At 42.1% G+C, this 27,264-nt stretch overlaps 2 protein-coding genes across 9 annotated transcripts in view; both read left to right on the top strand.

Moving 5' to 3' along the window:
- The window catches only part of odf2a (outer dense fiber of sperm tails 2a), a 43,098-nt gene extending 42,235 nt beyond the window's left edge, over positions 1-863 (top strand). For both annotated transcript variants that reach the window (XM_031287336.2, XM_031287335.2), the window contains exon 19: positions 455-863. In XM_031287336.2, coding sequence (XP_031143196.1) covers positions 455-625 — 171 coding nt within the window. In that variant the 3' untranslated portion in view covers positions 626-863. The remainder of the gene's footprint in view (positions 1-454) is intronic.
- A 6,162-nt stretch (positions 864-7,025) lies between these two features.
- sptan1 (spectrin alpha, non-erythrocytic 1) overlaps positions 7,026-27,264 on the top strand; it is a 59,452-nt gene continuing 39,213 nt past the window's right edge. For 6 of the 7 annotated variants that reach the window (XM_031287351.2, XM_031287350.2, XM_031287348.2 and 3 more), the window contains exons 1-14: positions 7,026-7,209; positions 20,239-20,478; positions 20,841-20,966; positions 21,583-21,723; positions 22,389-22,669; positions 22,827-22,971; positions 23,071-23,225; positions 23,460-23,595; positions 23,749-23,850; positions 24,844-24,981; positions 25,088-25,198; positions 25,374-25,451; positions 25,593-25,748; positions 25,891-26,095. In XM_031287351.2, the coding sequence (XP_031143211.1) occupies positions 20,242-20,478; positions 20,841-20,966; positions 21,583-21,723; positions 22,389-22,669; positions 22,827-22,971; positions 23,071-23,225; positions 23,460-23,595; positions 23,749-23,850; positions 24,844-24,981; positions 25,088-25,198; positions 25,374-25,451; positions 25,593-25,748; positions 25,891-26,095 (2,011 nt within the window). In that variant the 5' untranslated portion in view covers positions 7,026-7,209; positions 20,239-20,241. Of the gene's footprint in view, positions 7,210-12,087; positions 12,107-20,238; positions 20,479-20,840; positions 20,967-21,582; positions 21,724-22,388; positions 22,670-22,826; positions 22,972-23,070; positions 23,226-23,459; positions 23,596-23,748; positions 23,851-24,843; positions 24,982-25,087; positions 25,199-25,373; positions 25,452-25,592; positions 25,749-25,890; positions 26,096-27,264 lie in introns of those variants that run through there. The other variant, XM_035991287.1, reaches the window with a different exon arrangement.

Raw genomic sequence — 27,264 nt, 5'->3', positions numbered from 1 at the left:
GAGAGAAGCGCAGGCATTTAAGTGGCACTTAAATAAGGCACTGAAATCCGCGGTACTATTCGGTCCGGTAGATAACGGTCGTTAAGGCGCCGGTGCCGTATTAGCACTGGGTCTCGGACCCCATTCAGAATGGCGATTTTCACCGAAAAGCGACTAGTTTGCAGGTATGTACTACTCTTTGGCTGGCTCGCAAGCCCAAACAAGCGTATGCAGCGTGCCTGTTGTTTTGTTTCAGGTCTAGCTAGATCCGGTGTGGTGTTGTAGTTTTTCTAACGTTACTAGTTGTTGCAACAGCATGTGGAAAAAACGACAGTTTGCTAGGCCAAAAAGAACGTTAATCTTGCGTTAACGCCGTTAATAACGTGTTTAACTGACAGCACTAATTATTAGTATTAGTATTTGTATGTATTAGCTGTATCAGTAGGTCTACAAGGTTTGTATTTATGATGCACAGGTGGAGCGGCGGTACCATAGCCGACTGCAGGATGTGAAGGATCGCCTGGAGCAGTCAGACAGCACCAACCGAAGCCTGCAGAACTACGTCCAGTTCCTCAAAGCCTCCTATGCCAATGTGTTTGGAGACTTGGCCCTTGGCAGCTCACTGCGTGCCCCCTCACCCGTCTGACAGCCCGTCTGTCAGAGTTGTATCATAAGCACACATTCCAAAACAGTATAGTGGTGTTGTAAAGATGGCATGCTTGGTCAGTTGCCTTTTTTGATTTTGAACCAGTTAGGTGAAGAGCAACAGTATCCAGTGGCTGCTAGTGGGGCTTTTAGAATGTATGACTTGTCTCTGTAAAGATTTATTTGGAACTGAATTGGTAGACAATAAAATATGTCACTGGATTTTTTTTTTTTAACTATTTAAATCCTAAGAGATTCTTTGTAATATTAAAGGCAGGGTTGGTAATGTTGAAAAGCTAGCAAGATTTGAAAGTAGAATCTCCTCAGGGCTCCGTCTAACCCCTCCCCCTGCCCTCGGGGCTCCCCCCCCCCCACACACACACACAAAGATGTGCACGAGCACCGTTGCATTGCTGCTTCAGCGCAGTACTAGACTTGCAGTAACTCCAAGCTCAGGTATCGTACACGGGAGGGGTAGAGTATGCGCAGCAGGGCAAGAAGACTTTTCCTTGGTTCTTTCCAAGCGGACTGCGAGGCAGTGACTGGTTGGCCTTTTTACAGGATTACAGCAGCTACAGATGACAGATCTTTTTCTCTTCTTTTTCAGAGCCCATGAAAAAGAATATGTATTGCTGTCGCGGTGTAAAAGCCCATTCCAAACAACATATAAAAAAGTACAGATGACAGATCTTTTCCGCTTCTTTTTCAGAGCCAATAAGTTTAAAAAATGTATTGCTGTCGGGGTGTAAACACCATTTCAAATAATATATAAAAAGTGTATATTGGATATAGTTACCAATCCTGCTTTAAAAGACCTAAATGTGGGATTAAAATCTTTCTTTGATGACTCACTGTGACAGACGCAATTCACGCTGCTAACACCCCTTTCCTTGCTTGATCATAGCCAATAATACAATGCAGGCACATATGGTTTTACGAAAGGACTGCTTGGTAAAAAAAAATCTTGTTTACCCTGATGACATAGTTGTCATTAGGGACAAACTGAACCAAGCACATAGTCTGGCTATCACCAGACCAAGCTCAATCTTTTAAGATTGAACATTAGTCTGGGGATTCTGCTCTGTATTTTCTACTGCACAAGAGGCGTGATCACAGGCATAGTTCAAATGACTCTGTACGCAATTGGCTAGTCCTTTAACCAATCAGACCAACGATCCAGGTGACGTAGCAGCGACAGCGGCATCAACGGGTTGCTGCGCTTCGGTGGCCGCTATGTTAAATGTAAACAAGAAGCTGCTTGGTCGCTTCTCTATTGTCATCGTGTTAAACCCGCCAATAGCGCGCCAGGTGGATAAGCCAGTTTGTGATTGGTCCCCGCAAAATTGGAACGGAAACAGGAAAGATAAATGTACAGCATGGGCGATTTTAGATTTTCAGCCCCCCTAAAAAATATAATAATTTAATCAATTTTGGTGCTTAAAGATAGAGTTGCAAACTTGTCTGTTAGTGACAGAGGATAAACAATTACAGGTTTAAAGGGGTAGTTACAGGTTTAATATCCTTTGTTGCTGTAGCCAATGCTTTGCACCTGTAACCCAGTCAAGGAAAGGGTTAACAGAAACATAGTTTTGGCCAATAAAACAATCATTTTGGATTGATGCATGGCTTTTATGTTCTTAAGAACAAATTAACTCACTCACCGCCGTGAAAAGGTGCAGCACTGCCAGATTGTGAATAAATGCAGAGCTTCATCCTGGATGTTTCTCTGTCTGTGACAGTTAGACTTGTGTGTTGCTGAGGGGCAAAGCAACAGTTGGGAATGAGAACAGGCTGCACAACCTGCACGCTGTTATTGGCTTGGGGTTACACACCCACATGGGGTCTAAAGGCTCTTTGTGGACGCAAATACTCACCTAAATAAGGAGAAAAGAGAAAATGTCGACAGATACAGTGGTAACAGACACCACCACACCTTACTAGTGGGTGATAAGTAATTATATAATTATGATATAGATTGTTAAAGTGATTACTTTTGTATTTACTTTTATAATACTTTTGTACTTTTGTATTAGTCTATACATTGATTTTTGAGGAAAGCACTGCATATTATACCTTTAAATGATCTAAGCTCTTTGATTGTATGGAGCTGAAAACATTGGTGCTATCTCTGTCCTTTGGCTGGCATGGCACAAGACAAAACAGTGTGTCAAAACAATAATTTTGAGTTTGCCGTTTCACATACTAGACTAGTGGAATCATTGTTGCTTGTTCATAGAGTGTATTTAATAACTATATACCTAATAATTTATATCCACTATGGGTAACTTAAAAACATCAATAAAACAACAACCCGAGTCAAACTGACTAAAGATTAAGTGCACTTGTCATTTTTGCTCTTATTTTGTATGTGTCATATCGTCCGGTTACAAGTTGACCTTGGTTCTCTGAGTGAAGAGACTATCTCTCCACAGAGTTATATATTCCATATGTACAGGGGACTGACCCACTGGGGCAGTTGACATGGATATCACATGGTCCATGCTCGGGCATAAAAGGCCCAAGTGTGCATGGGTTCACTGATTTTCATTGATTGAAACGGTATCCAAGTGGCCTTGCCCTGGAGAGATAGTCTCTTCACTCGGAAAACCAAGGTTACCTTTTAACCAAACTTTCTCTATCGTGTTGAGACTATCTCTCCACAGAGTTACATATTCCATATTTATGGGGGACACTGTAAGACACCCAGCGAGGAGACAGAGCAGAAAAGCACCCCCACACTCCCCGGGATACTCGACCCTGGTATTTGAATGAGCAAACCCCACAAGACGCAAAGGTTGGGCGTGAAAGGATGAAGTCCGCTCCAAAGCCTGCCTTCTGCAAGGCCAACTGACAGGATACCAACACTCCCTGGCCGAGCCAAACGACCTCACTGACACAGTGGTGTGGCCAATATGTTGGTCACTGCATAGTGGCACTTAGCACCCGTTCCCTAAAGGAGGTGCCAGCAGCCACTTTGAAGCAATAACACCTGGCAAAAGGTGGAACTCAGTGTTAAAGGAGAGTCACTTCAGACCAGGATGGATGCTGAAGTGCTCCAAGGCCCGTGTCCAAACCCCAAAAAGGGACAAAAGGTCTGGCCTTATAGATTGCTGGCCCCTGGAAGCCTCTGAGAAACCAGGAAACCAGGAACAGTCATGCGCTTTCAGTGTGAAAGCACCAGCACACACTGCCCTGATCACTGCCAACATTCCTTACAGGGTATAGCTGACATTCCTGCCGCCAGCTGGGTCTGCATAAACGACAGGATAACCCGTGCCATTGCAAAGTAGGGAACCACCTGGTAAGCTTGTACCATGTGGCCGCCCTAGTATTTGGAAGGGGCCCGGGCCTCTTGCACTGTCCTTACCACCCGCTCTGGCAAGCCCAAAGCCAGGAACAGGGGCCAAGCCACCAGCCTCAGCCCTGCTGGGAAGGGGCAGAACAGGCTCCCGCGCACCAGAGACAGCAAGTCCCTCCCTGGTGCGCCACAGCATCTCGTCCAAGAGTAGAGGAATAGCCGAAAACCATATAATGTGGATCCAAAGAAGAGCCACCAGATGTAGCCTCAATCCGTCAGCCTTAATTCTCAAAGAAGAGGCCGGAGGAGAGTGAAGGGAGGAAAGGTGCAAAGCAGACCCTGAGACCACAGGTGAGCCAGAGCGTCCCACCCCTGAGTTAGCAGCCCCAGCACATGCAATGCTCTTAGAAGAGGGGATGTGCCCACAGCTACAGCTTGGTCGCCAGTTTGCACAGGACAGGCGAGCCCAGCCCCCCTTCCTGACAATGACATGATGACCTCTCAGTCTGGGCACTCTGGTGAAGTGCTAGGTGAACAGCTCTCAGCTCCAAGGCATTGATATGCAGTGTCACCCAGAGGCGCTATGCGCCGTACAGAGGTGCCGCTGCAAAATAGCCTTGGGAAGGAATTTATTTTAGTCGTGCAACAGAAAACTTAGATTGGACAGATAGTCTAGCTAGCTGTCTCGATTTACCCTGCAGAGATCTTAGGAGCAGTAAACCATAGTCCTCACTGGAGTTTAAAATTCCAACACAGAGAAAGCGGAAGGTAACAGCTATCCGGCCTAAAAGAGTGTGATCCGGCGGAATTCCCGGTGGCAACGGAGCAATCCCAGAAGTGGAAGGTCATGGATATGGACTGCCCGGAGGCTGTTCCAACGGTGACGCTGACCCCGCAGCCTTCGTGGACAGCACGCTAACCTGCCTAAGGGCGCATCTGCGGAGACCTTGTGCTTTCTCTGTAAAGCACTGGTCCAAGCGTACTCCCCCTTGCTATGTTGGCAGAATTCCGCCACCAGCACAGGGCTCTGTGCCCCTGCAAGACCACCACCATGGTCTGGTGGGTCCCAGTGGACAAAAGGCCCAAGCTTGGCAGGCACCTTTGGATTGGTCTCATGTAGAGAAGGGTGATGGGAACTCCATGGCTGCCACTAAGCCCATGAGGCGAAAGCAGAGCCCCCAACTGACCTGAGAGGGCAGCTGGAACTTGCAAATGTAAGCTTTGAGGACTAGCCGCCTCATTGGAGTCAGAACTACTGTCACCCTTCTGGAATCTAGAACCATGCCCAGGATTGTTTACACCTGGGAGGGCAGGATAATTTTTATTTCTTGTTTTTGTGTGTGTCTTCGTTCAGGCACAGACGCAGGCTCCGAATGTGCTCCAAGAGCAAATCCACATGACAGCGGCATTGCTCTTCCAAGGCCGCACAAATCAGCCAATCACTGAGATGACTGAGGGTCTGGAGCCCTTGCCTATGAGTGCAATGGCTGCATCCATACTGTGGTGAGGTCCAGGGAGCTAGTGAAAGGCAGAACCTGAGACTCAATATCCGGCCCTCGAAGCCAAATCTCAGAGAACTTGCCAGATTGGTATTGGAAGTACACATCCCTGAGGTAGTTTCAGCTTTTTACACGTTTTTGACATCAACACAAGTGAGGAAAGGCAGACGAGAAATCCTGAGAGGGGCTCGTAGACCAGCTCTCTTCTCACACAAGGTAAGTGGATGTAAGAATCTTCCTTTCTCTGACTCATAGCTTTCAAGTGCTCACACGTCTCCTGTTACACAGTGGAAATCAATGAATCAGTGAACCCCAGGGGGGTTAAAAGTAGGGATGGGGCCATTGCCCCCCACACAAACACACTTTAGGCCCCAGGGCTGATTTGGCATCACAACTTGTGTAATCCCATCACAAGATGGTCTCTAGTTTACTGTCTATGAGCAGCCTCATCTTATCTCTGTAGTGTTCATCTTAAGAAGACTTGTTGAAATTCACATGTAAGATGAAGTGTCCTTTTAAATGCTAAATGTAATTTTTTATTAGCAAGTATGGGCTTTGACCCCTCTACTTTACGCCCCTGGCCCAATAACTGTGCAAGATACAGTCACAAAACTTAACAGATGTGTAGTTGAGATCCAAATGAAAGCCGAGTTTGAAGATGGGTGTGGTTCTAGCATAACTAGAGTCCATCTAGTTTAGTCTAAAAATGTCAAGCACCAGCTTTCAGTTCTAAAACCCTCCATCACAGGATTAAACGAGAGACCATCTTGCAATGGGATCACACAGCTGTGATGCATAATCGGGCCAGGGGTGTAAAGTGGTGGGGGCCAATGGCCCTTTCCCTACTTCCCATCCCCCTACTTTCAGTGCCTTGCTCCGTCCAACACCATCTTTAAACTCGACTTTCATTTTGATCTCAACAAAAAACACTTAACTCAAATAGTACTGCTTCAATCACACTTAAATATGGTACCTCACCTCATTTTCAGTTACCTCAAAGCGTTTGTGAAGGCTGCCCTGTCTCTCCTTATTTATTTCTCCTTGCTGCCCCGCTTTACAACATTACTTCTTGAAAGTAATATCAAAGGATATTCAAGGTATTTCTTGCCGACAGACAAGTCGGATGGCTGATTACACTCCACTTTTTTTTGAAAGATTCAACCCTAATTCCTGTTGCAATTAAACACATTCAAATATTTTCTGCAGCATCAGGTCTTTGTTTAAATATAAATAAATGTGAACTTTGGCACATGCAGAAAAGAAGATATATATATATATATATATATATATATATATATATATATATATATATATATATATATAGTAGTCAATATTCATGTTTACCTTGTTCAGCTTTTATTGTCCTTGTTTGATTTTGTATGTGCAAGTACATTGAGAGTAACCAAAACCGGAGTCAAATTCCTTGTTTGTGTAGACTTACCTGATCAATAAAGCTGATTTTGATATTCAATGATTGCTGATTTGTGCCACAACAACTAGTATCGCTTAACATTAGGCTGGGATATGACAATCGGGGTAAAATAAGCTGAAGTAGTAGGCCAAACTAATTTTATGTTGAGCATGTAATGATCTGAGAGTTTCGGGTACTTCCGGTATTCATCGTTGTTTCCCGTAGAGCTGCAGAAAATTACGTCATATTTGGTAAAAAAAAGAAAAGAAAAGAAACAGCCATCCCAGAGAGCAGAGCAGTCTCGCATCCTTCGTCGTCGATCCGTCTGAATAACCACACAGTCTCACATTCGTAAGCTCTTTCGAAAACAGACCAAGGTATGAAAAATGCTTACATTTTTATGTACGAATTGGCCTTTTTTAAACAGATTAATTTCACAATGTAGCTAGACCGTACAAGTTGCCCTGTTCCTAATTCAATTTGTGTTCCCTGACTGCTACGGGTTTGCTAGCTCGGTGGCTAACGTTAGCTACAAGCTTTCTTGTTGTTGAATGCTTATTACAGTATGGTAACTTGAAATAACGATGCTTGCTAGTTTGCTTCTAAAGCTGTCTGTGGGTTAACGTTAGATATGATCTATAAGCCACCCTACCAAATGACACCAGTTTGCATTGACATAACGTTACATTTAACGTTAACGTTACCTGCGTTGCATTCAAACACTCATAATTCGGTATATTTAACGTCAGCTAACATAACTATTATGATTATCCCTGGAAACTGAAACAATAACGTCATGATAATGCTGGTTAACGTAAGTAAAATGTTGATGTAAGCGAGCTGCTAGCGTAACCCGCTAGTTAGTTTACAACGTAACTTTATTTAGCAAATTCGTATTCACCAATATTCATTGAAATATGGCTTCAATCACAGTTTGTACATTGTGTGTTTTTGAATCTATAAATGAAATACCACTGGAATAAAAAATGGCAAGGTTATGTAGGTGGCTAACGTTACGTTAGCTTTGTCGGCCATGGCTGAAAGAGAGCCGCCGCCCAGTACAGCCTTTGGACATATGGCCTCAGCTGTCAGTCCTCTTATTACTCTACAATTATATAAATGCAGTGTGAATGAGTGTAACGTGACATTTCATGTTACACATCCTCTGATGGACGGATATTATCAATTGAATGAACAATATGTGAGGCAGCTTTGACTAATTGTCAGTTGCTAGTGTTAGACCTACATGTTTTTAAGGAGTGGAACAATGATATGAAAACACTTTGGTATTTCCAGCAGACTGTGACGGAATGTACTTTACATAAAGATAGTTTATAGTTTGCATAAATACGGTTGTGGACAGTAAAAACAGCTGGCTTTGTGATAACGTGAAAGCGCTATTTTACACCTCCGCAACTGACCGTCCAGGCAGCTGGCTATGTCAGGGTGGTGCCAAGTTCTTCACATTCCAACTGCCCCTCCACTCTTCAAAGTAATTCAGATAGAAAGCTGCATACAGTCTACAAGATAGTGATTAACCAAATAGCGTCCTGTTGCAGAGCTCCAAGCTTGGAATCCAGGCATGGAGATGGATCATGGGAGTTGTAGTCTTTATTGCAGATGAAAATATATCTATCTGACATTATTCAGGCAAAAATAATGTTCACGGACGAGTTGAGTGATTTCAATTTGGTTTGTTACTTTTTGTAGCGTTTATTCACTTTGTCATTTCATTCTAATGAAATGGCCGCAGTGTTTTATCTTTGTGGTGGCAGTGTAGCATAGCCTGGTCCTACCAGACTCTGGTCCATTTCATTTGTACAGAGAGTCTGGCCACTCTCCATTGACAAGTGTTAACTTCCTTGAAGGCGGGTACTCTGTTGAAGTTTAAAACTATTGGATCTGCCCAGAGCCACTCTGGATCTGCCATAACCAATCGTTAACGTTTGGTCGTAACGTCGGCTTAGCATCACTAGCATTCGCCTTTGCCAACTCCTTCACTACTAATGGAGCGAGCTGGAAAATCTTAACTTTTCCCGAACCCCGTGGGGAGGAGGGCCACAACATCATGGCCACCAACAAAACTCAGCAAAGATTGTTCTTGCTCGGGCTTTGACTTCTGGATATTCGGCACCGTTGCCACAACGGACCGAATGGCTTCGCTCGCATCTTTCTCCGCCGCCATTACAAAACTACAACTCAAACTAGCGCACAACCTCAACGTCATCGTTCTCAGCCACTCCCTCTGTTCGCTGATTGGCTGTAGAAAACCTCCGAATATACCGCAAACCCAGACGACGTACTGAAGGAAAATGAAAATTGAGCAGAAGTACGTAGGAGGGCGGAGCCAGGCTAAGTGTAGCCTGAAGCATGGGGGAATTAACTAACAAGCTAGCTAGCTAACTAACTAGCCAGCTACTAAATTAGTTAAATTGAACAACTTAATGCTTCATCCACACAAAATAGCAAAATAGTCATCAGTACTTCTTTACTTAGGTTCTTTTGTAACTGTATCCCCCCCCCTTGTCATTTTTATTGCAGAATGTATAGGGACAAGTTCCAACAACAAAAAATGTAAATAATAATAAAAATATATAGTGGGGATAGTAGGCAAAAATGGTTATTTAATCAACGGGTTGGTCGAGCAGAAACATAAGCATTTTCACTTTCTCTTGCTTGAGTCCATATAGTTTAGTCAGCTACAGCCTATGATGTTTGGAGTTGCTTTTGCAACAAGTGAGTGTTGCTGCTAGCATAGCTTAAGCTCAACAGTCTGACCAATAATCATGTGTATAATTCTAAACAAAATCATTCCCCTTGGGACCTTAGCTTAGCTAAACGGAGGAGAGAAAGCAGCGTGACAGTAAATGACAGCAAAACGCAGTAAAGGCTCTCACATTGAGCTGAAACGGAAACACTTTGCTGCATCATATGTTGTTTCTTATTAATGACTTAATAATTGTAATAACAATTTTTATTTTATAACGAGTTGAAACATACCGTTTTCTGCAGCTAAAAGCTAACACTCGTGCTGTTCCTCTGATTTCATAGCCCTTACAGAAGTTTTTTTAATCCATCCTGGAAATCCAGCATATTTCGGGGTCTTTGTGCAATAAAACCAAACTCTTACATCCAAGATTGATAAACGTTATGTCCATAATTAATGAATTTTCGATCGTTTATCGCCGCTAGCTTTAATGCCAACCGCCATTTTGTTTTTCCCATGGTGCTCTGGGAGATCATTCCGACCAATCAATCGATTGTGAAAAAGTTAAGGAAGAGCCCTGACAAATAACTATTAAACACTCAACAGATGATTTACTGTGGAGACAGACACTTAGCTTCATTGTCCTCTGCATTTCCCCCATTGCAGGTCAAGCAGTAAACAAGGAAGTAGGCTACTAGTTTCTATTTAGAACGAGCAAAGAATATTTCTCTTTGTTTGATAACTACGGCCCGCTGAACTGCAAGTTGCTGATGTGTCTTGGGTGAGAGAGAGATAGGGAAAGAGAGCGCCGTGGTGCTGCGACAGAGATATAAAACTTACTTTTTCTGATTGTTTCAGAGTGGTTACGTTCTAAAGCACAGTGAGACCAAATCTATGTTGTTGTTGTTGTCGTGGCAACACCGACTGTGTCATTTCTAACCAATGACATAATTTGTCCGGCCCTGGTTGCTAGCGACCCTGGTCACATGCAATTCACATTGAAATCAACCCATGTCCGACCCACCTATCGACCTGGGTCGCGAAAGCCGACATCGTCAACGTGGGTTAACCTTTCAAGCACAAAGTCAGCATTAGTTCAACCCTGTTTGAGCCCTCGGTGTGAAAAGGGTATAAGTAAGCGCTGTAGCCTGACCTAATGTTGCTGTGATACAGAAACATGGAAGCAAAATGGGACAGCTCTTTGAGCTGTACCGCCTAAAATACTTCCAGATATTCCCAGCGCAAATACCATGTTCCTCTATGCTGCCTTATTTTAATTGGATTGTATTACAATCATCACTTGATTACATGTCATATGAATATTGTTCTCCATGTTACAACTGACTCTGACAGTAAAAGTAAAGTTTTTTTTTTTAATTTTCTTCAAGGAACAAGAGCATTTCCTTTTACATTATTGTTTTTTCAATAAAATATTGCTCATTCCATTATTTGGCTGAATAGCTGGACTGCAACAGGAAATGTACATTAGTTAGCCTAGCTGTGGTTCCAGCCAATGTTTGTAATACAAAGTAGACATACCACAACAACAATGCCAAATTAATGTTGTTAGACCATTCAAGGAGGGTGGGGTCAGTCGTTTCTGCAAAGTCAGCTCTGCAGTCATTTGTAATCAACCTCTTTGTTTTGCTGCTGAGTAATATTGATAACTTGCAGCATTTAAACACAGCTATACTGACTTTGCTATATGCCAATGCCTGTGCGCCAGTGAATGCAAACCTACATATTTCTCTTCTCTCAATCTGTACGTCTTTTTTCATTGCAACTCCAGGGTGACCATGACCCAGTTATAAAAAAGAACTCCCTGTCTCTAGAGACAGGGAGGGCTTTTTTTCCCTTTTCTTTTTGCTTGTGTGTTGGGCCTTCAGATACAGTACAGCCAGCTAACTCATTGTTATTCTACTGCTACCAAGAACTACTTTCCTGACATTTTAAGACTGTATGGACATTTTTTCCATCTCAAATGATTCTTCTTTGCATTGAACGCTGAAACATTATCTTGATGAACTTCAAACATAATGCTTCCTTTTAAAAGCATCTTATTCTGACTACTGCTGATTGCTTCTTACTGATTGTTCTATCAATGTTTTGCCCTACACATATTAACCAACACAGATACACAACATGTCACCCTTTACTAAACCCAAACTCAAGGTAACATCCATGTTTGTCTCACTTTACTTTTGTCTGTTTGTGTGTCTTTTAGTGCGTATAGGAAAGATGATTCGACAGTGTAGAGCAGTAGTGATGTTGTTTGGCTGAGTAAAGGGATGGGAGAGAACTGGAGGGGGGAGTAAGGGTTACGAAGCAGAGAGAGACGCATAGGCTGGGCTACAACTTGGCTTGCTCTTTTGTACAGCGTAGTCACTGCAGGTGCAATGCGTCTGTGCTGCGGAGTAGATGAGACTTTGCTTCTTCAATCACTATCAGACTGAAGGAGTGTACTACAGATGTACACATTGCTGCAGAATATGACTTCGTCTCAGATGTAGCCTTCTGATCAGCCAAGATACAAGAAAACCTGAGGATCCAGGCTAGAAATATCTGATCTGATGTGTGTATTATTTGGTTTTTCACTATTTATTTTCATCCTGTCAAACTATTAACACAGATCTTTCAGTATGACGATGTAATGTTTGATTTAATTTGAATGTCATGAGGATTTGGTAAGTGGCTCGTGATCTGAATTGTGCATGTGTTTGTCTGTGTTGGTCATTATAATGGGCCAGGACTGTCCTGACTTATTGGTGAATAACTCCAGTCTCATACACTCAGTATGGAAAAAATAGACATTTGTTGATTTTTACTGCATGTCTTTAGGGAGTGTGATTTTCTTTGCATGAAAATGAGTGTAATCTTACCATTAAATAGAATAGACTAAGGTATCGGGGACAGACCCTAATTCATGCACGTAAAAATCTGAGCGTTTAGTGGTTTAGAAAACATTAAGATTAGTTTGCCTACTCCTTGATAATCAGCCTAATGTTAGTAGGGAAAGGCTAGTTTAACTGACTTGACAGGAGCTCAGCAAGTATTAACAGTTTGTGTGTGCAAGGGATACTGGACACAGTGTTGTTGTATAACCTTTTACTGTAGATTGTATTTATATAAATGTAATTTAAGATATGGAGAAAACTTGCAGTTGGTTGCTAAAGACTACAATCTTGCTAAAGAATTGCTGACTAACTACATTTGCTTTAAATTACCGATTTATCTATTGGCAGTAATTGTGAACTTGCACATATTGGCCTATATGAATTTTAAAATTTCTTCAGATGCGTCTACTTCAATAAACATATTTCCTGCAAAGTTCAGTTTGAGAAAAAGGAAAAGATGTGTTATTGCTGTTATATCATCCTCCTTATCCTTTCTCCTCTGTTCCTCAGTAGGGAAATAGGCTTGCCTGGTCTCATGAGACTCTCGAATTTCCTGAAAATTCCTTTAGCTTCCATCCTCCCAGTATGGCGTCAGTATGACCCCTAAATAACAGATGGTTCACCATAGTAACAGGGAGTTGTCCTGGTCGGTTGTTGTGGTCCTCTGTGGACCTCTGATGATGACCGAAGATTTGGGGAAGGTCAATGCAATCTATAAACCTATTAGAAAGATGCTGTATTCTCTCAGACAGGGTCTTATGTCAGAATGTAGCCTTGCCCAAGATTACTTTATACATTCTGTACTTAGCTAACAAGCATCTTTTATTTATTAAGTGGAATGTGTTCAGACTGCAACTTAGCATTAACATGGATTTAGGGTCAAACCTTTCAATTCCCCCTTCTGCAGTCCTAAGGTGTGTTTTTAATCAGTGTAGCAGTTTGTTGTCAATATAGCATTTACTTGTAAGGGTTTAGATTTCTGTTATGTCCAGGAAGGATACATAAACCTTGTTAAAGGCTTTTTTTAATGAATAGTCCACATAATTTCCAGTATGTGAGCAATAATTTAATGGAGTGAATCAATAACCCTCCATTTATGATAGTTGCAGGCAGCAGTTGTTTAGGCTATGTGGTAGCTAAGCTAGCAGGGCAGTCCTTCTGGCTGCATTGTTGGCTTTGAGGGAGAAATCTGAGTCGAAGAATTTATTAATTTATATTCCAGTTGCTCAAGAGTAATTGTCCAGCGATAGCTTTTGTTGCCACGTTAGTTCAGTCCATATAGAACATAGGATATTTTTGCTTTAATGGTTTGCTCCTAACAACTGTTTTTTTCTGCATAATTTCTAAACCGAGAGAGGTGGTCACTTTGCATTGGCTGTTTCTGGGCCTGTAAAATTGGACTTTGGAAGGGTGATGACTTTGAAAGTCACATGCAGCGGGCATAGTTCAGTTTCCACCCAGCATTACATTTTAAATATGCCTGTAAGAGATGAAAGAAAGGGAATTCGGGTTATTTGACTACAACCATATGGAATAGAAGCCAGCTGTACTGCTGGCAGATATCAGGGTGTGTGTGGGTGTTTCCTGGAGAGAGCAGAAAACCCCCGCAGAGGAGCAGTGAGGTGAAGAGAGGGAAAGCTGTTATCTACTGATACAAGATGAGAGAAAGTGCTATCAGCAGTTGCAGGGCTGTATTTAGGGATGTCAGAGAAATGTAAGCAGCCCTGCTCTGATGCTTATTTTGTCTAACATCCCAGATATATTGACTTTAAAAGTTAAAAGTTAATTCCAGATACTATCAAACTTTATATTGAACTACGTATATATTTGACCGGCTTACCCCTCAGTTATTAAGGTATCTACTACTCTTTACAGACTAGTCATCTTTACATTGAGTTGATAGGATTGTAACACTATAAAGACTGTTGCTGTGCTTGCATCACTCCCTTACCCCCTCCTACCAGTCTCTATAGCCACTTCGCCAGTGGGAATGCAATTGGAAAAAACAGTTTTGGGGGAGAGTAGTTCGTAGATCTGTTTAGAAGTGGACTTTTCCTATAACTACGTTCCTGTAACTACTTGGTCGGAAAGCGGCTATAGTGAGAGAAACAAAGAGTCTCCCCTGTGTTTTCTGACCAAGGTGGGAAATCTGTAGCAGGAAAAGTTAACCCTCTCCTTGATTTCATGTTGTCTATGGAGAAGGAGAACCAGGAAATGAGTCAGGGGAAATGCAACGCTACCAAGCCACGGCCGAGCGACGTGCGTCGCTGAGACGTGTAGTTACATTTTTCGAGAGGTGCACGTCAGGCTACAGTGTAAGGTCCGGCGTAGACGCAGAGGTGTCTGTGGGCTATTTGGCATAGCGAAGGCCAGCCTCCTCCCTTTTTTTTTCTTCCCATTTTTACGCCATTATTTCCACAGGACAGATGAAGACATGAAAGGGGAGAGAGACGTGGAATGACATGCAGCAAAGGGCCGCAGGTCGGAGTTGAACCTGCGGCCGAGGAGTAAACCTCTATATATGTGTGCCTGCTCTACCAACTGAGCTAAACTGGCCACCAGCCTCCTTTTTTTTAAGACAGCAGTCTCATCCTTATCTAACATGCCTACTATTTGTGGTGTCTTGGTTGTGTCAGTCTAACCAATGAAATTCCAGCAGTGTATGTCACCAGTCTTCTACCAAAATGTTACAGAGTCTTGTCTGCCGTTGTCACTTTTTCTCTTTAAAAAAAAAAATCCCCATGACTTGATTCAACCTGGTAAATGTCAAATGGGGCTTTACATTGGAGTGAGGAGGTAAGAGATCACTCTGACCCAAATCATACATATTATAAAAATGTGGAACCTTGTGAGAGAAGGTGTCAGTTACATTTGTGTCTGTCCCATTCTGCTGACATCACTGTGCAGAATGAGGCTGAGGTCAGTTAAATCCCTGAGACAAATTAGACTGAACTGGGGAAAGTTAGGAGATGGGAAAGGGGTGCTGGTTAACATTCTGGACTGTCACTTTTTTCAGGCAGTGGGTTGATGGCACTAATTGGCTTGTAGTAAATTCAGTGAAACCATATTATGTGTAGGCTTACTGGGAAGCTTGCTTGTCTGGAAAGCTAATGGTGCCTCTGGGGACCAAAACATCTCTGTCCTCTGGCTCTGGTTAAAAGCCCACTGTAACTGCACTGCTGACTGCACTAATCCTCCTATTGAGTGTAGACATTGACCAGAAGACTATCTCTCATCTATCCATCGCTTTTTGTATCTATCTGCAACATCAACAAAAACCCACTCATCTACATTAAGGCCTGACAGACTCCACACGCAGCCCTACCCTCACCCTGCACTCAGCTTGGACATCAACTATTGTACTTGTGGTTTGGTTGACCTTGGTTTGGTTAGACAGATTAGTATCTCCCTTTTCCTCTTTGTGTCAGTCTGTTCATGGGTGGAGTCTGGCACAGAAATAAAGAATTATTCTCACCTATGCTGTGGTTAATTTTTTTTAATTTCTCACTGATAAAAGCTACCAGTTAACCACAGAGTTCAAAGTCACACCTTGATAAGCTTCACTGATGATTGCTTTCATTTAGAATGTTTTTTTTATTGCAGCTCTGCAGACTGTGCTGCCCACGCTCTATTAATGGCCTCTTCCTAGAAATTAAGCTAGTGTGAATTAGGGGTGCACCGATCCGATATTAAGATCAGATATTGGTCCCGATATTGACAAAATAGCTGGATCAAGGATCGGAAAAATTAACAGATCCACGGGCCGTTGGTTTGTTTGTTTTTTCCCCTCCGTGTGTCGCATGCTGGAAGAGTTAAGTGTACAAATACATAAGAATTCAATACATTACATCTATGTTATTTTGTCTTAGTTAGGAAAATAATGTTTAGTTAGGAAAGTCTGGTGCCTTTAGTCTCTTCCACATGGTGGAAGGAAGGTATAAGTTGGAAGGTATACAGTTTATTATCAATTCAACAATGGTATCGGATTGGTATCGGGTATCGACAGATACACAAAGCCCAGGTATCTGTATCGGGACTGAAAAAGTCAGATTGGTGCATCCCTAGTGTGAATGCCTCTTTAAGATTGTTTTTTCATGTTTCAAAAAGGTTGCTAGCGAGACATTAGCGCCGGGTCGATATGCTTTTGTCCCGATTCGATTCTTTCAAGATACATGGGTGCAGATTCGATGTATATTGCAATTTGTATTTATTGCAGTACTAGAAGTATTGCGATTTTCTTTTCCTTCTTTAACAAAAACAAAAGTTGAATAATACACTTCTAGAGTCAATATATCATGAGGCATTTCTAGAAACATTGTTTTCTAAAAAGAATGCGCATCACATGTCAGTCAGTCTGACATGTATTTCCTTTTGTAAAGAAGTACATAACATGTATTTTCTGCTTTCGGTCTGTTTTGATGGAAACAGATATGATGTAGTCCTTGTCAGCGGTAACGTATAAACGGCCAATATTTCTGTGAATCATTGTTTGAAAAAAAGAAAAGAATTGATTTTAAAAATCGTCGCAAAAAAATCACGATACATACGATTTTCGATTCCCCCCCACCCCTACTAGACATTACCCACAGTTTCAGGCAGCGTTGACCATGGGGCCAGAGGCACAGTGGACAGAATCTGACTGCAGCGTTTCCATTGTGTAGTGAAGCCTAGGCACTGTTCGCATGCATGTGGAATTTCCGCTCCCACCCCTGTTTGGCATTTTACTATTTCAGATGCTGGCCCCTTGGTTACTCAGCTTGAGACAGGATGGGGGATTTTGTTTTGGCAAAGTGTCTTGTTCTTTATATCCTGCCTCATAGTTACCAGCCAAGTTCCTGTTAAAGGAGTTGACGAAGTGGAAGTTATATTGATTTCAGAGAGGAGGAGGATTAACTAACATTTCTCATCTGAACGATTATGGCCAAAATGATAATCACTATTATTTGGATCAATATTGAGATCATGATAATTTATCACAATTATTAATCAATTTTAGGGACAAAATGTTTTTTCCCACAATGAGCTTTCCTTAGGATGTGCCATTTCTGTGTCTGTAGCTTTAAATGCTATTGAGGAGGAGAGAGGCGGGGCAAGGTGGAGGGTGGGGGTGTGGCCTTGACCAACTGCCATGCTTCACTTGTTTGCAAACCATGATGTCTCTCTTTGGCTACGTTCACACCGCAAATCTTAATGCCTAATTCAGATTTTTTTGCTCAGATCCGATTTTTTTTGTTATGCTGTTCACATTACCTTTTTAAAATGTGGCCTATATCAGATTACAATGTGAACCGTTTATGGTTTTGAAATGACCCGCATGCACAAAAGAACAATAACAATGACATCAGACGCAGCGTGCTGTTGCACTAAAGTTAGGGAGGTTATGGAGGAAGTAAGCATTTTCGCTTTTATTTCAAAATGTTTGTGTAATGGCAGCCATAATGTTAATGAGTAGGTGCTGAGGAGGAGCAGAATGAAGAGAAAGTGAGCCAACATGACTATTTTGGCCTTTTGTGGGATTATGGCTGCAAATTTACTACAGAGGTCTGTGTGACTGGATGACCAATTTGCACGTCAGGACCGCTATGGGCCTCCACCAGAGTTTCCTCTGGCTTCGCCCTCGTATGCGCTCACGCTCCACCTCCCCGCGGGGAAAGAGGGCGCAGCGAGGGTTATTAAGGTAAAAGTCGCCTTGGTTGTTCACACTGCGGCCGCATTGAAAAAAATCCGATCTGGGTCTGATTCAGGACCACATATGGAAGTGGCCTGAATCTGATTTGAAAAAATCTGATCTGGGCTAGATTTGAGTGTTCACACTACTTCTGAGGAAGTCTGACCTGGTCACTTGACCCCAAAAAAAAACTGATTTGGGCCACTTTTGCCTGCAGTCTGAACGTAGCCTTTCTCATGGGTGGGCAAAGCAGAGAAAGGGGAGGTAACCTTTCCCCTTATGACATCATATAGGGAAGATTCCAGATTGGCCCATCTGAGCTTTCATTTTCTCAAAGGCAGAGCAGGATATCCAGGGCTTGGTTTACACCTATCACCATTTCTAGCCACTGGGGGACCATAGGCAGGATAGGGGAACTCATATTAATGTTAAAACAACTCATAAAGTGAAATTTTCATGCCATGGGACCTTTTTAAGTGTTCTTGGATACACAGTTTGTTGCTAGTGCGCGACAAGCAGGCTCTGCATGCACAGCAAACCACCAATCAATGTTGATCAATTCATCATACAAAGAAAGCAGGCCCCGCTAGTCGAACACAACCTGAAATTTAGAGGAAGCAAAAAGCATGCATTATTAATATCGTTGACTTTAACCTGGATTGATAGTATTATATGAATACAATGGTGTCCTGTGAGTCAACCAGTGTATTTAACTACCTAAGCGCTTACTTGCTTTGGTGTTTTGTAAAGCATTAAAGTTCAACAAAGAATGGTTTACATAAGAAAAGTTTTTCTTTTTCATTTTTATTTTTATTTTCTATGAAGATGCACTCAGTTTACCCCAGTAGTTGAGAATGATTAGAATATTTATTTCAAAATAGAGCTATTTATGTCCTCTTGTAAAAAATTAGCCTTTTTTATCGCAATATATATCGCATGGAAAAAATATTTATCGCAATGTCAGTTTTTTTCAATATTGTGCAGTAGGGTTGGTTACCGAACTCTGTACTTTTTTAGGTACTGATCAAATTACGTCGGTACCACCGAGGACCGATTCACTTTAAATCAAATGGTGCCAAATTTCGGTACCCGAGAGTGCATAAGCGCAAGCTTATCTGTCCTCCGACACACACGCAGAGCTGTGGTGCGGACAGAGCGAAACAACATACTGTGACATTGAGTCACGACAATGCCAGTAAAGTTGAAATAATTTTAACTTTGAGAGCAGCGCAAAGCTGCAAATCGAACGGCACCAGGGGTAGTGCAGCGCATAGTTGGGCGTCACTGCCCTCCCCATTGGAAATCAATGGAATTGCTGGCACAAAGCGGTTTTGCCGCCTATCATGTGTAGGAGGCTTAAGGTTGTAGGGCAAAGCAACTTTATTTCTGTAGCACATTTTAGCAACAAGGCCATTCAAATCGCTTTACTAAAAACATTAAAGAGCAGTTTAAAAAGAGAAAACAGCTTAAACAAGAATAGAAGATACAGTGCAGTGTAACAAATTAATAATTATTTGATAGTTTGTAGGGATGGATTTGGGAGGGGAGAGGGAGGTGTTTTTATTTTTGTGGTGTGTAAAATGTTCTAAATAAAATGTTCTAGGTAAATAGGATAAATAGGTTTGGAATTATTTTTTACAACTGAAATGAAATTTTTTGTTATTATAGAGGGAAAGTACCCAAAAAAGGTACCGTTGGGTACCAGAACCAAATCCCAGGTACCAGTATCTGGGATACAGTGAACAGTACCCCACCCTATCGTGCAGCCCTGTTTCCGAGTCATGCAGTTAGTTTAGGAAGCGCTTGATTTAACAGCGGACTTTTCTATGAGCTGAGCAAGACTTTAAAACATCAATATTGCAGTCGATCAAGGTTATTTAATTGTGGGAAGCAAAAATCCTGACCGCGACTAATATTCGATTAGTTGTGCAGCCCTAGTATAGACTAGATTGCTTGTTTGAATTTGCCCTTTTATTTAATCAATGTTATGCATATAATGTCAATATTTAAAGTTTTTAAAATGTTTCATGAAATAGATGTGTGTAGTATTCTTCTATACTTATATATTATTTATTAATATATTTTATGCTGTGTACATGTTCGTAACTTTATGAGTCCTGTTATGGTATGTTTCCAGAAAATGGACACCGCAGGGGCTAAAGTGCTGGAGACAGCTGAAGACATCCAAGAGCGCCGACAGCAGGTGCTGGACCGCTACCGGCGTTTCAAGGATCTCTCAATTATGCGCCGGACGAAGCTGGAGGATTCATACCGCTTTCAGTTCTTCCGCCGCGACGCCGACGAGTTGGAGAAGTGGATCCAGGAGAAGCTACAGATCGCCTCTGATGAGAACTACAAGGACCCTTCCAACCTGCAGGTTTGTCAGGCGGGTTTTTGTTCATGTGCAGTTTCTGAACCCTATTCAGTGTTTTCCCTAGGTTTGTGGAAGAGTTAGATATATATATTTGGCAGGGGGTTTAGGGATCCTCCCCAAAGAAAATGTTAAGTTTTAAAGTAAAAAAAAAAATGCAATTTCACATAATTTTGAATTATTATTATTATTATTATTACCATATCTCTGTCAGTGAGCAGGTTAAAAAAAAAAATAAAAAGGTAAAAAGTGAGGTATTTTCAAGTGCGTGGATTTAAATTCAGCTGATGTGAAGAGGGGTTACTGTGGAAAAGTAACTTGTAAAATATTATAAATTGTATATATGTTATGTCTGTTCTTGTACACAGGGTAAGCTGCAGAAACATCAGGCCTTTGAAGCTGAAGTTCAGGCCAACGCTGGGGCAATTATTAAACTGGACGATACTGGAAACCTTATGATCAGCGAAGGCCACTTCTCCTCCGAGACCATTCGAGTAAGGCACACAATGTGATCACACAGATGTGTTCACTCTAATATGCATATTTCCTGAATATGCTGTCCACTGTTAACCTGCTCCATCGTATTCAGTCCTACACGCCTTACCGGACACAACAAAGACCCATATTTACAAGTGTCAATATGGGAGAATATATAAAAGTAGGTAGCTGCTGTGGTCAATGTGTGAATCTCGAGTGCTGCAAAAATTCTTCCCGATCCAGATCTTCGCAAAAAGCTATCCCTTCTTGTCATTCTGTTGTTAGGAAATTGACTAACAATTTATTGCATGTGGGTCGTCTCACAAAGTAATGGTGCGTGTGGAAATTTTTTTTTTAGTTCAAGTGGGTATTTTTAAACAGATGTCCTAGTATAATGAATACATTTAAAACTCCAGTACTCCCTTTTTTATTTAAGATACAGATGGAAATGTCTATAATTCATTATAGAGGACAAGCTACAATGATATTGTGTCTTATGTTGGAGTGGAGATGTTTTTTCTTCTTTCTTTCACCCATTTACTTTTTTTCATACTTCTTTTAACCTTCCTTTCCTCTTTTTACTTTTTAACTTATTAAAAAAAAAAAACCTTCCCCTTCCCTCCTGTGCACTAGACTCGTCTTGAGGAGCTGCATCGCCTATGGGACCTTCTGCTGCAGAGAACCAAGGAGAAGGGTATGCGTCTCCTGCAGGCCCAGAAACTGGTCCAGTACCTGCGTGAGTGTGAAGATGCCCTGGACTGGATTACTGACAAGGTCAGATTCTCATAGTAAAAAATTCACACAAAGAAAAATGTCTTCTCTGAAAAATATTACTGCTGAAGTGAACAAATATTTCATGTATTTTTGTCTTTAGGGGCATTTTTAGGAATGTTCAGATTAAGTCTTTCAGTTTTGAAATGCTGCATTTGCACTTTAGCAGCTCTAATAAAAGTTCAAAACAAACAAACTAGCAAAAAAAAAAAAACTGTCCTCATTTAAAGGAAATGGTAATTGGAGTTGGAAGCTAAAAAGATTGCCTAGAGACTCATGGTACCAATTAATTTGAATGGCAAATGACAACCAGTTTTGTCAGGCAACACAAGGGAAATATTTGATTAACCAGTAACTAGTAGATAAAAATAAGCATCTAAAATTAAAGTGCACAAAGACTCTTAAAGTTGAACGAATTGTGAGACAGTTCAGTTGGTAGTTGGAGGGATAAAATAGTGTTGCTCAAATGTTAGCTGTTAGGAGATGTTAGCTGTTAGGAGTGTGCCACCTTAAATGCCCTTAAATTTGACTTTATGATTGGAAACAACATTATTCACACGTTGTAAATGAAATGTAATGATTAATAAGCAAATTTATATAGCTTTAAAGCATAGATATTTGACTTAATTGTAAAATGTGCGTCAATGTTATTCCTCTTCTATGTGTAGGAGGCCATGGCCACCTCTGAGGAGCTAGGCCAGGACCTGGAGCATGTGGAGCTTCTGCAGAAGAAGTTTGAGGAATTCCAGACTGACCTCGCTGCCCACGAGGAACGTGTGAATGAGGTGAACCAGCTGGCAGCCAAGCTGATACAGGAAGCCCATCCTGAAGCTGAGCTCATAGTTCGCAAGCAGGACGAGGTCAACGCAGCCTGGCAGCGCCTGAAGGGACTAGCCCAGCAGAGGCAGGGCAAGCTGTTTGGGGCTGCTGAGGTGCAGCGCTTCAACAGGTAAACAACATGTAGACAGCCAGTTGATTGTATTGTAAGCAACTATGTATCTGTTAAAAATATGGACACTATATTTGGTGATTTTATCAGGGTCTATTAAGAAATGGTATTTTGACACAGTGTAAATACAAACCTGTGTGTTTGATTCCAACAACAGGGATGTGGATGAGACCATCAGTTGGATCAAGGAGAAGGAGCAGCTGATGGCTTCTGATGATTTTGGTCGTGACTTGGCCAGTGTGCAGGCTCTGCTTCGCAAACATGAGGGTCTGGAGAGAGACCTTGCTGCCCTGGAAGATAAGGCAAGAAGATGCTTAACAGAATATCAACATTTGTACAGTACAGTTAAAGAAGAAGTTAAAAAGACTTATTGTCTCCCCTTTTTCTTCTATTTCAACCAGGTCAACACACTGGGTGGTGATGCAGAGCGCCTGCAGCAGACACATCCACAAAACGCCTCCCAAATCCATCTAAAGAAGGATGAACTCGTCACCAACTGGGAACAGATTCGCACTTTGGCCGCTGAGCGCCACGCCCGCCTGAACGACTCCTACCAGTAAAATACCAGACACAGCTTGGTGCCAATAAACTGCCAATATACTGTTTGCTGAGCCACATCACTGTTATTTGATACATCAAAAATATGCTATATATGTTGTTTTCTTTTAAGAGTAGAATACCAGAACTGCTTTTCCACAGGCAGATATTTTCTCAGTGACAGTAAACAGACCATAAACCTTTCTCTGCAGAATTCTGCTCACTTCTGCCCTTTTGTGTCATCTCTTTTTAGTTTGCAGCGTTTCACTGCTGACTTCAGGGATCTGACCAGCTGGGTGACAGAGATGAAAGCCCTGATCAATGCCGATGAACTTGCCAATGACGTGGCTGGAGCTGAGGCTCTACTAGACCGCCACCAGGAGCATAAGGTAAAATCTCTGATAATACACCATGTCAAAGGATCTTGAGAATTGTATTACCACTTTAGCTTTGTCTTTTTAAAAGCTAAATAAAAAATAAAATGCAATATTTATTTCACATGTAAAAAGAAGCCATGTAAGATTGTCTTTTGTGTTTCACAGGGAGAGATTGATGCACATGAAGACAGCTTTAGAGCCACTGATGAAGCTGGCCAGGCCTTGCTCAATACAGGACACTACGCCTCTGAGGAGGTCAAGGAAAAGGTAGGACAATGACAGCATCCAGATTGTACTCTTTCTTTTGTGTGACACCTATCTATACAAGCACACTACTATGTACCATTAGGGTCCGAAATTAACACTCGCCAGTCGCCAAATGCGGGTAAATTTTCCGTTTGGCAAGTAAATCTCAGAGGGCTATCCACCACATGGCGAGTAAATGTTTGTACCAAAATAGTTCGCGGGGGCGGGCTGACACACGCACACACATACACACGGGCGCAGACGCCAGCCACCACGTCACTTCTGATTACTGATAGCTAGCGTTTACCTCAGGCTAATTAATTAGCTTGTAAGTGGCGATTTTTGGCAGCCAGCTAAAAGAAAGCACAATGAAATTAAAAGTTAACTGATCATTAACCATTGATGACAATCAGGAAACGGAGTCTTAGTTCACCCGTGTGGGAGGCGCTGACACACTTTCCGCACTCCGTGTCCGCGGACAGCTGCAGGCTTGTGCCGGTGTTGATATTCTGTGCATTGTCGGACACATGCAGTCACTTTCCTGAAACCGCTTGCTGGACTGACACAAGTCCACAGCGGCCGACGGCGTGCATGTCCAAGCCTGTCTCCATCGCCTCCACCTGCAGGTTGTCAGCTGTGTCTGCCTGGTATACTCTCAGACGGCCGATTTAACGCGTAGCTGTCACGTAGCACTCCACAAGCAGAAAAAAGAGGAGCTTAAAATGCAAATTGCTGGTTCAAAGTTAGGACTAGCAAGTTAAGTAAAGTAATAGATACAAAAACAAATTCCTATTGTCGGTTAATCATTAACAACCCTACCAGCAGGACTAAAGTTTTGTTATGTAGACCTAAGTTACAAAAAAACTGCAATTTAATATTATGGCTGGTAAAAAATATGCTTGGCTGGTGGATTTTTTCATCTACCCGCCAACTTGGCCCGTGAGTCAAAAAGTTAATTTCGGACACTGTGTACCATTAACATTTAACATGTTTATAATGGTGTGTTGTGTGTAGCTGGGCATCCTTGCTGAGGAGAAGGAGTCTCTGCTGGAGTTGTGGGAGGTTCGCAGGCAACAGTATGAGCAGTGCATGGACCTGCAGCTCTTCTACAGGGATACTGAGCAAGTTGACAACTGGATGAGCAAACAAGAGGTAACCTGACACCAAAACCTTTCTTCAGCAAAGAATTACCCCAGTGCGTATTCTCTAGTAAGTGATGTGATGTGCAACTTGTTAATTTTGTACGTGCATTGTATAGGCTTTCCTCCTGAATGAAGACCTTGGTGACTCCCTGGACAGTGTAGAGGCACTGCTGAAGAAACATGAGGACTTTGAGAAGTCGCTTAGTGCCCAGGAAGAGAAGATCACTGTAAGTTTGTTTGTCCACTTTTCCAATTCACGTTTCACCTTGCAGTCATTGAGCAAGAATATCATTACTACTGCATGGAAGTTGTACAATCACCGGCAGGTTTTACACAGTTTTATCTAGAGTTGTACTGTTATGAAATAGGATGCACTTTGAATCTTTGTTTGTACGTCTCCAGGCCCTGGATGAGTTTGCTACCAAACTAATTCAGAACAACCACTATGCCAAAGAGGATGTCGCTACCCGCAGAGATGCTGTGAGTACCACTGTCAGCTCCCTCAACTTCCCTTAAATGAATAAACCCCCTCAAATACGAGCATGGAATGCTAAAGCAGCTGGCAGGATTATGTAATTTATCTCATGCAAACATATCTTCTTTTCCTTTGCACATTTATAGCTGCTCAGCCGGCGCAACGCCCTGCATGAGCGTGCTCAGTCTCGTCGTGCTGCCCTGGAGGACTCTTTCCACCTGCAGCAGTTCTTCAGGGACTCTGATGAGCTCAAGAGCTGGATCAATGAGAAGATGAAGACTGCCACAGATGAGGCTTACAAAGTAGTTCATCAAAGAATTTGAGATCTTGTTGTGCAAAGAAGTGCCCTCCATATTGAAATATTTTTGTACATCCCCATGTTGTGCTCACTGTTTCTGACCTTTCCATTCTCCATCCTGTGTGCCTCTGCTCGCTCGACAACAGGACCCCTCTAACCTGCAGGGCAAGGTGCAGAAGCACCAGGCTTTTGAAGCTGAGCTGTCAGCTAATCAGAGCCGCATCGATGCCCTGCAGAAGTCTGGTCAGGAGCTGCTGGATGGAAAGCATTATGCCTCCACTGAGGTGGCTGGCCGCATGGAGGAGGTCAGCACCCAGTGGAAGAAACTGCTGGAGGCCACCGAGCTCAAAGGTACTGGCTGTAGGATAGCTCGGGCTGACCACTTTTAAACTGATCATAAGATAATGGAGGTGCTACACTGTATGGATATATATGATTTTATTCAAGTACAAGTTGTCATTTTGTCAAATGTGAAATTTTCAATCATATATGGCAGTACGAGTGTATGTCAATGTGGGATAAGCATTAGTACTGAGATTAGTACTGAGCGACTGAGGACAAGAAACATTCATAGTCAACAACCACACAACTAGCGTACAAGAACAACACATATGAAACCAGACAACCACATCTATCAAGCCACAAGTAGAACCAATAAAAACAATTACAAAAGTCATAAAAACAAAGTTTTAAAATCTTCAAGGGGAATGAACGGATCTAGTTGGAGGGCAGTTTGCAGTTTCTTCCATGAGAAAATGAGTCTGTGACCAAGTTAAGCAAAAACCAAGCATAGCCCGCTGGCTGATTGGCCGGAGCAAACTTTCTCATTATTTAGCTAAACCGTAGACAAAAACATGTTTCTGAAAACATTTGAGGCAAGAAATAGCAACGCAGTAACAGAATATTGATTCATATTTGATCAGCGCTGCCTAGTTTGACAGTTTGATCGGAGTTCACTAGCAGTGATTGACAATGCAGGCAGAGAAACATGATTTTTTTCACAGGTTATCTAATTCATGTAGTACTATCTGGATATAGTGACAGTTTGAGCAAATATGACAAAACATATTTTTTTTTTTTTTTTTTTTTAATAAAAGTTACAAACTGTAGCTTTAAAAGGTGCTTACCGGTAGTAGGCTTGGGCCGGTGTACATTTTTTTTAACTAGTTTGATATTATGCCAAACACTGATATACCGACTTCTACCACTAGGTGTCGTACTAGACTCAGCACCCGCTCCCAAGTGAGACTGAGAGAGCCCATAATGAGAAAGTAGCGACTCCAGTCCATTTTGTGGCGTTAATGCACTTTTAAGCCATCACTTTTTTCCTGCAGTGTTAACACTTTGCCTTGTCTTTGCTTACCTCTTTTGTCAGCTTCAAATCCAAAATGTTGTCATATTGATGGCACAGTTTTATTTTTTAGTTTTCTTTGAGAGTAACTCAGCCATATATTGTCTCGTCACCCCAAAAAAACACATGAACACAGTATTGGGCAAGCTACTTGGGAAGTCTAGTGAGC

Source organism: Sander lucioperca, chromosome 14, assembly GCF_008315115.2.
Source record: "Sander lucioperca isolate FBNREF2018 chromosome 14, SLUC_FBN_1.2, whole genome shotgun sequence".
In the NCBI taxonomy this organism is placed as follows: domain Eukaryota; kingdom Metazoa; phylum Chordata; class Actinopteri; order Perciformes; family Percidae; genus Sander; species Sander lucioperca.
Note: the sequence above shows the minus strand (reverse complement) of the source record. Positions and strands in the feature narration are given on the sequence as shown.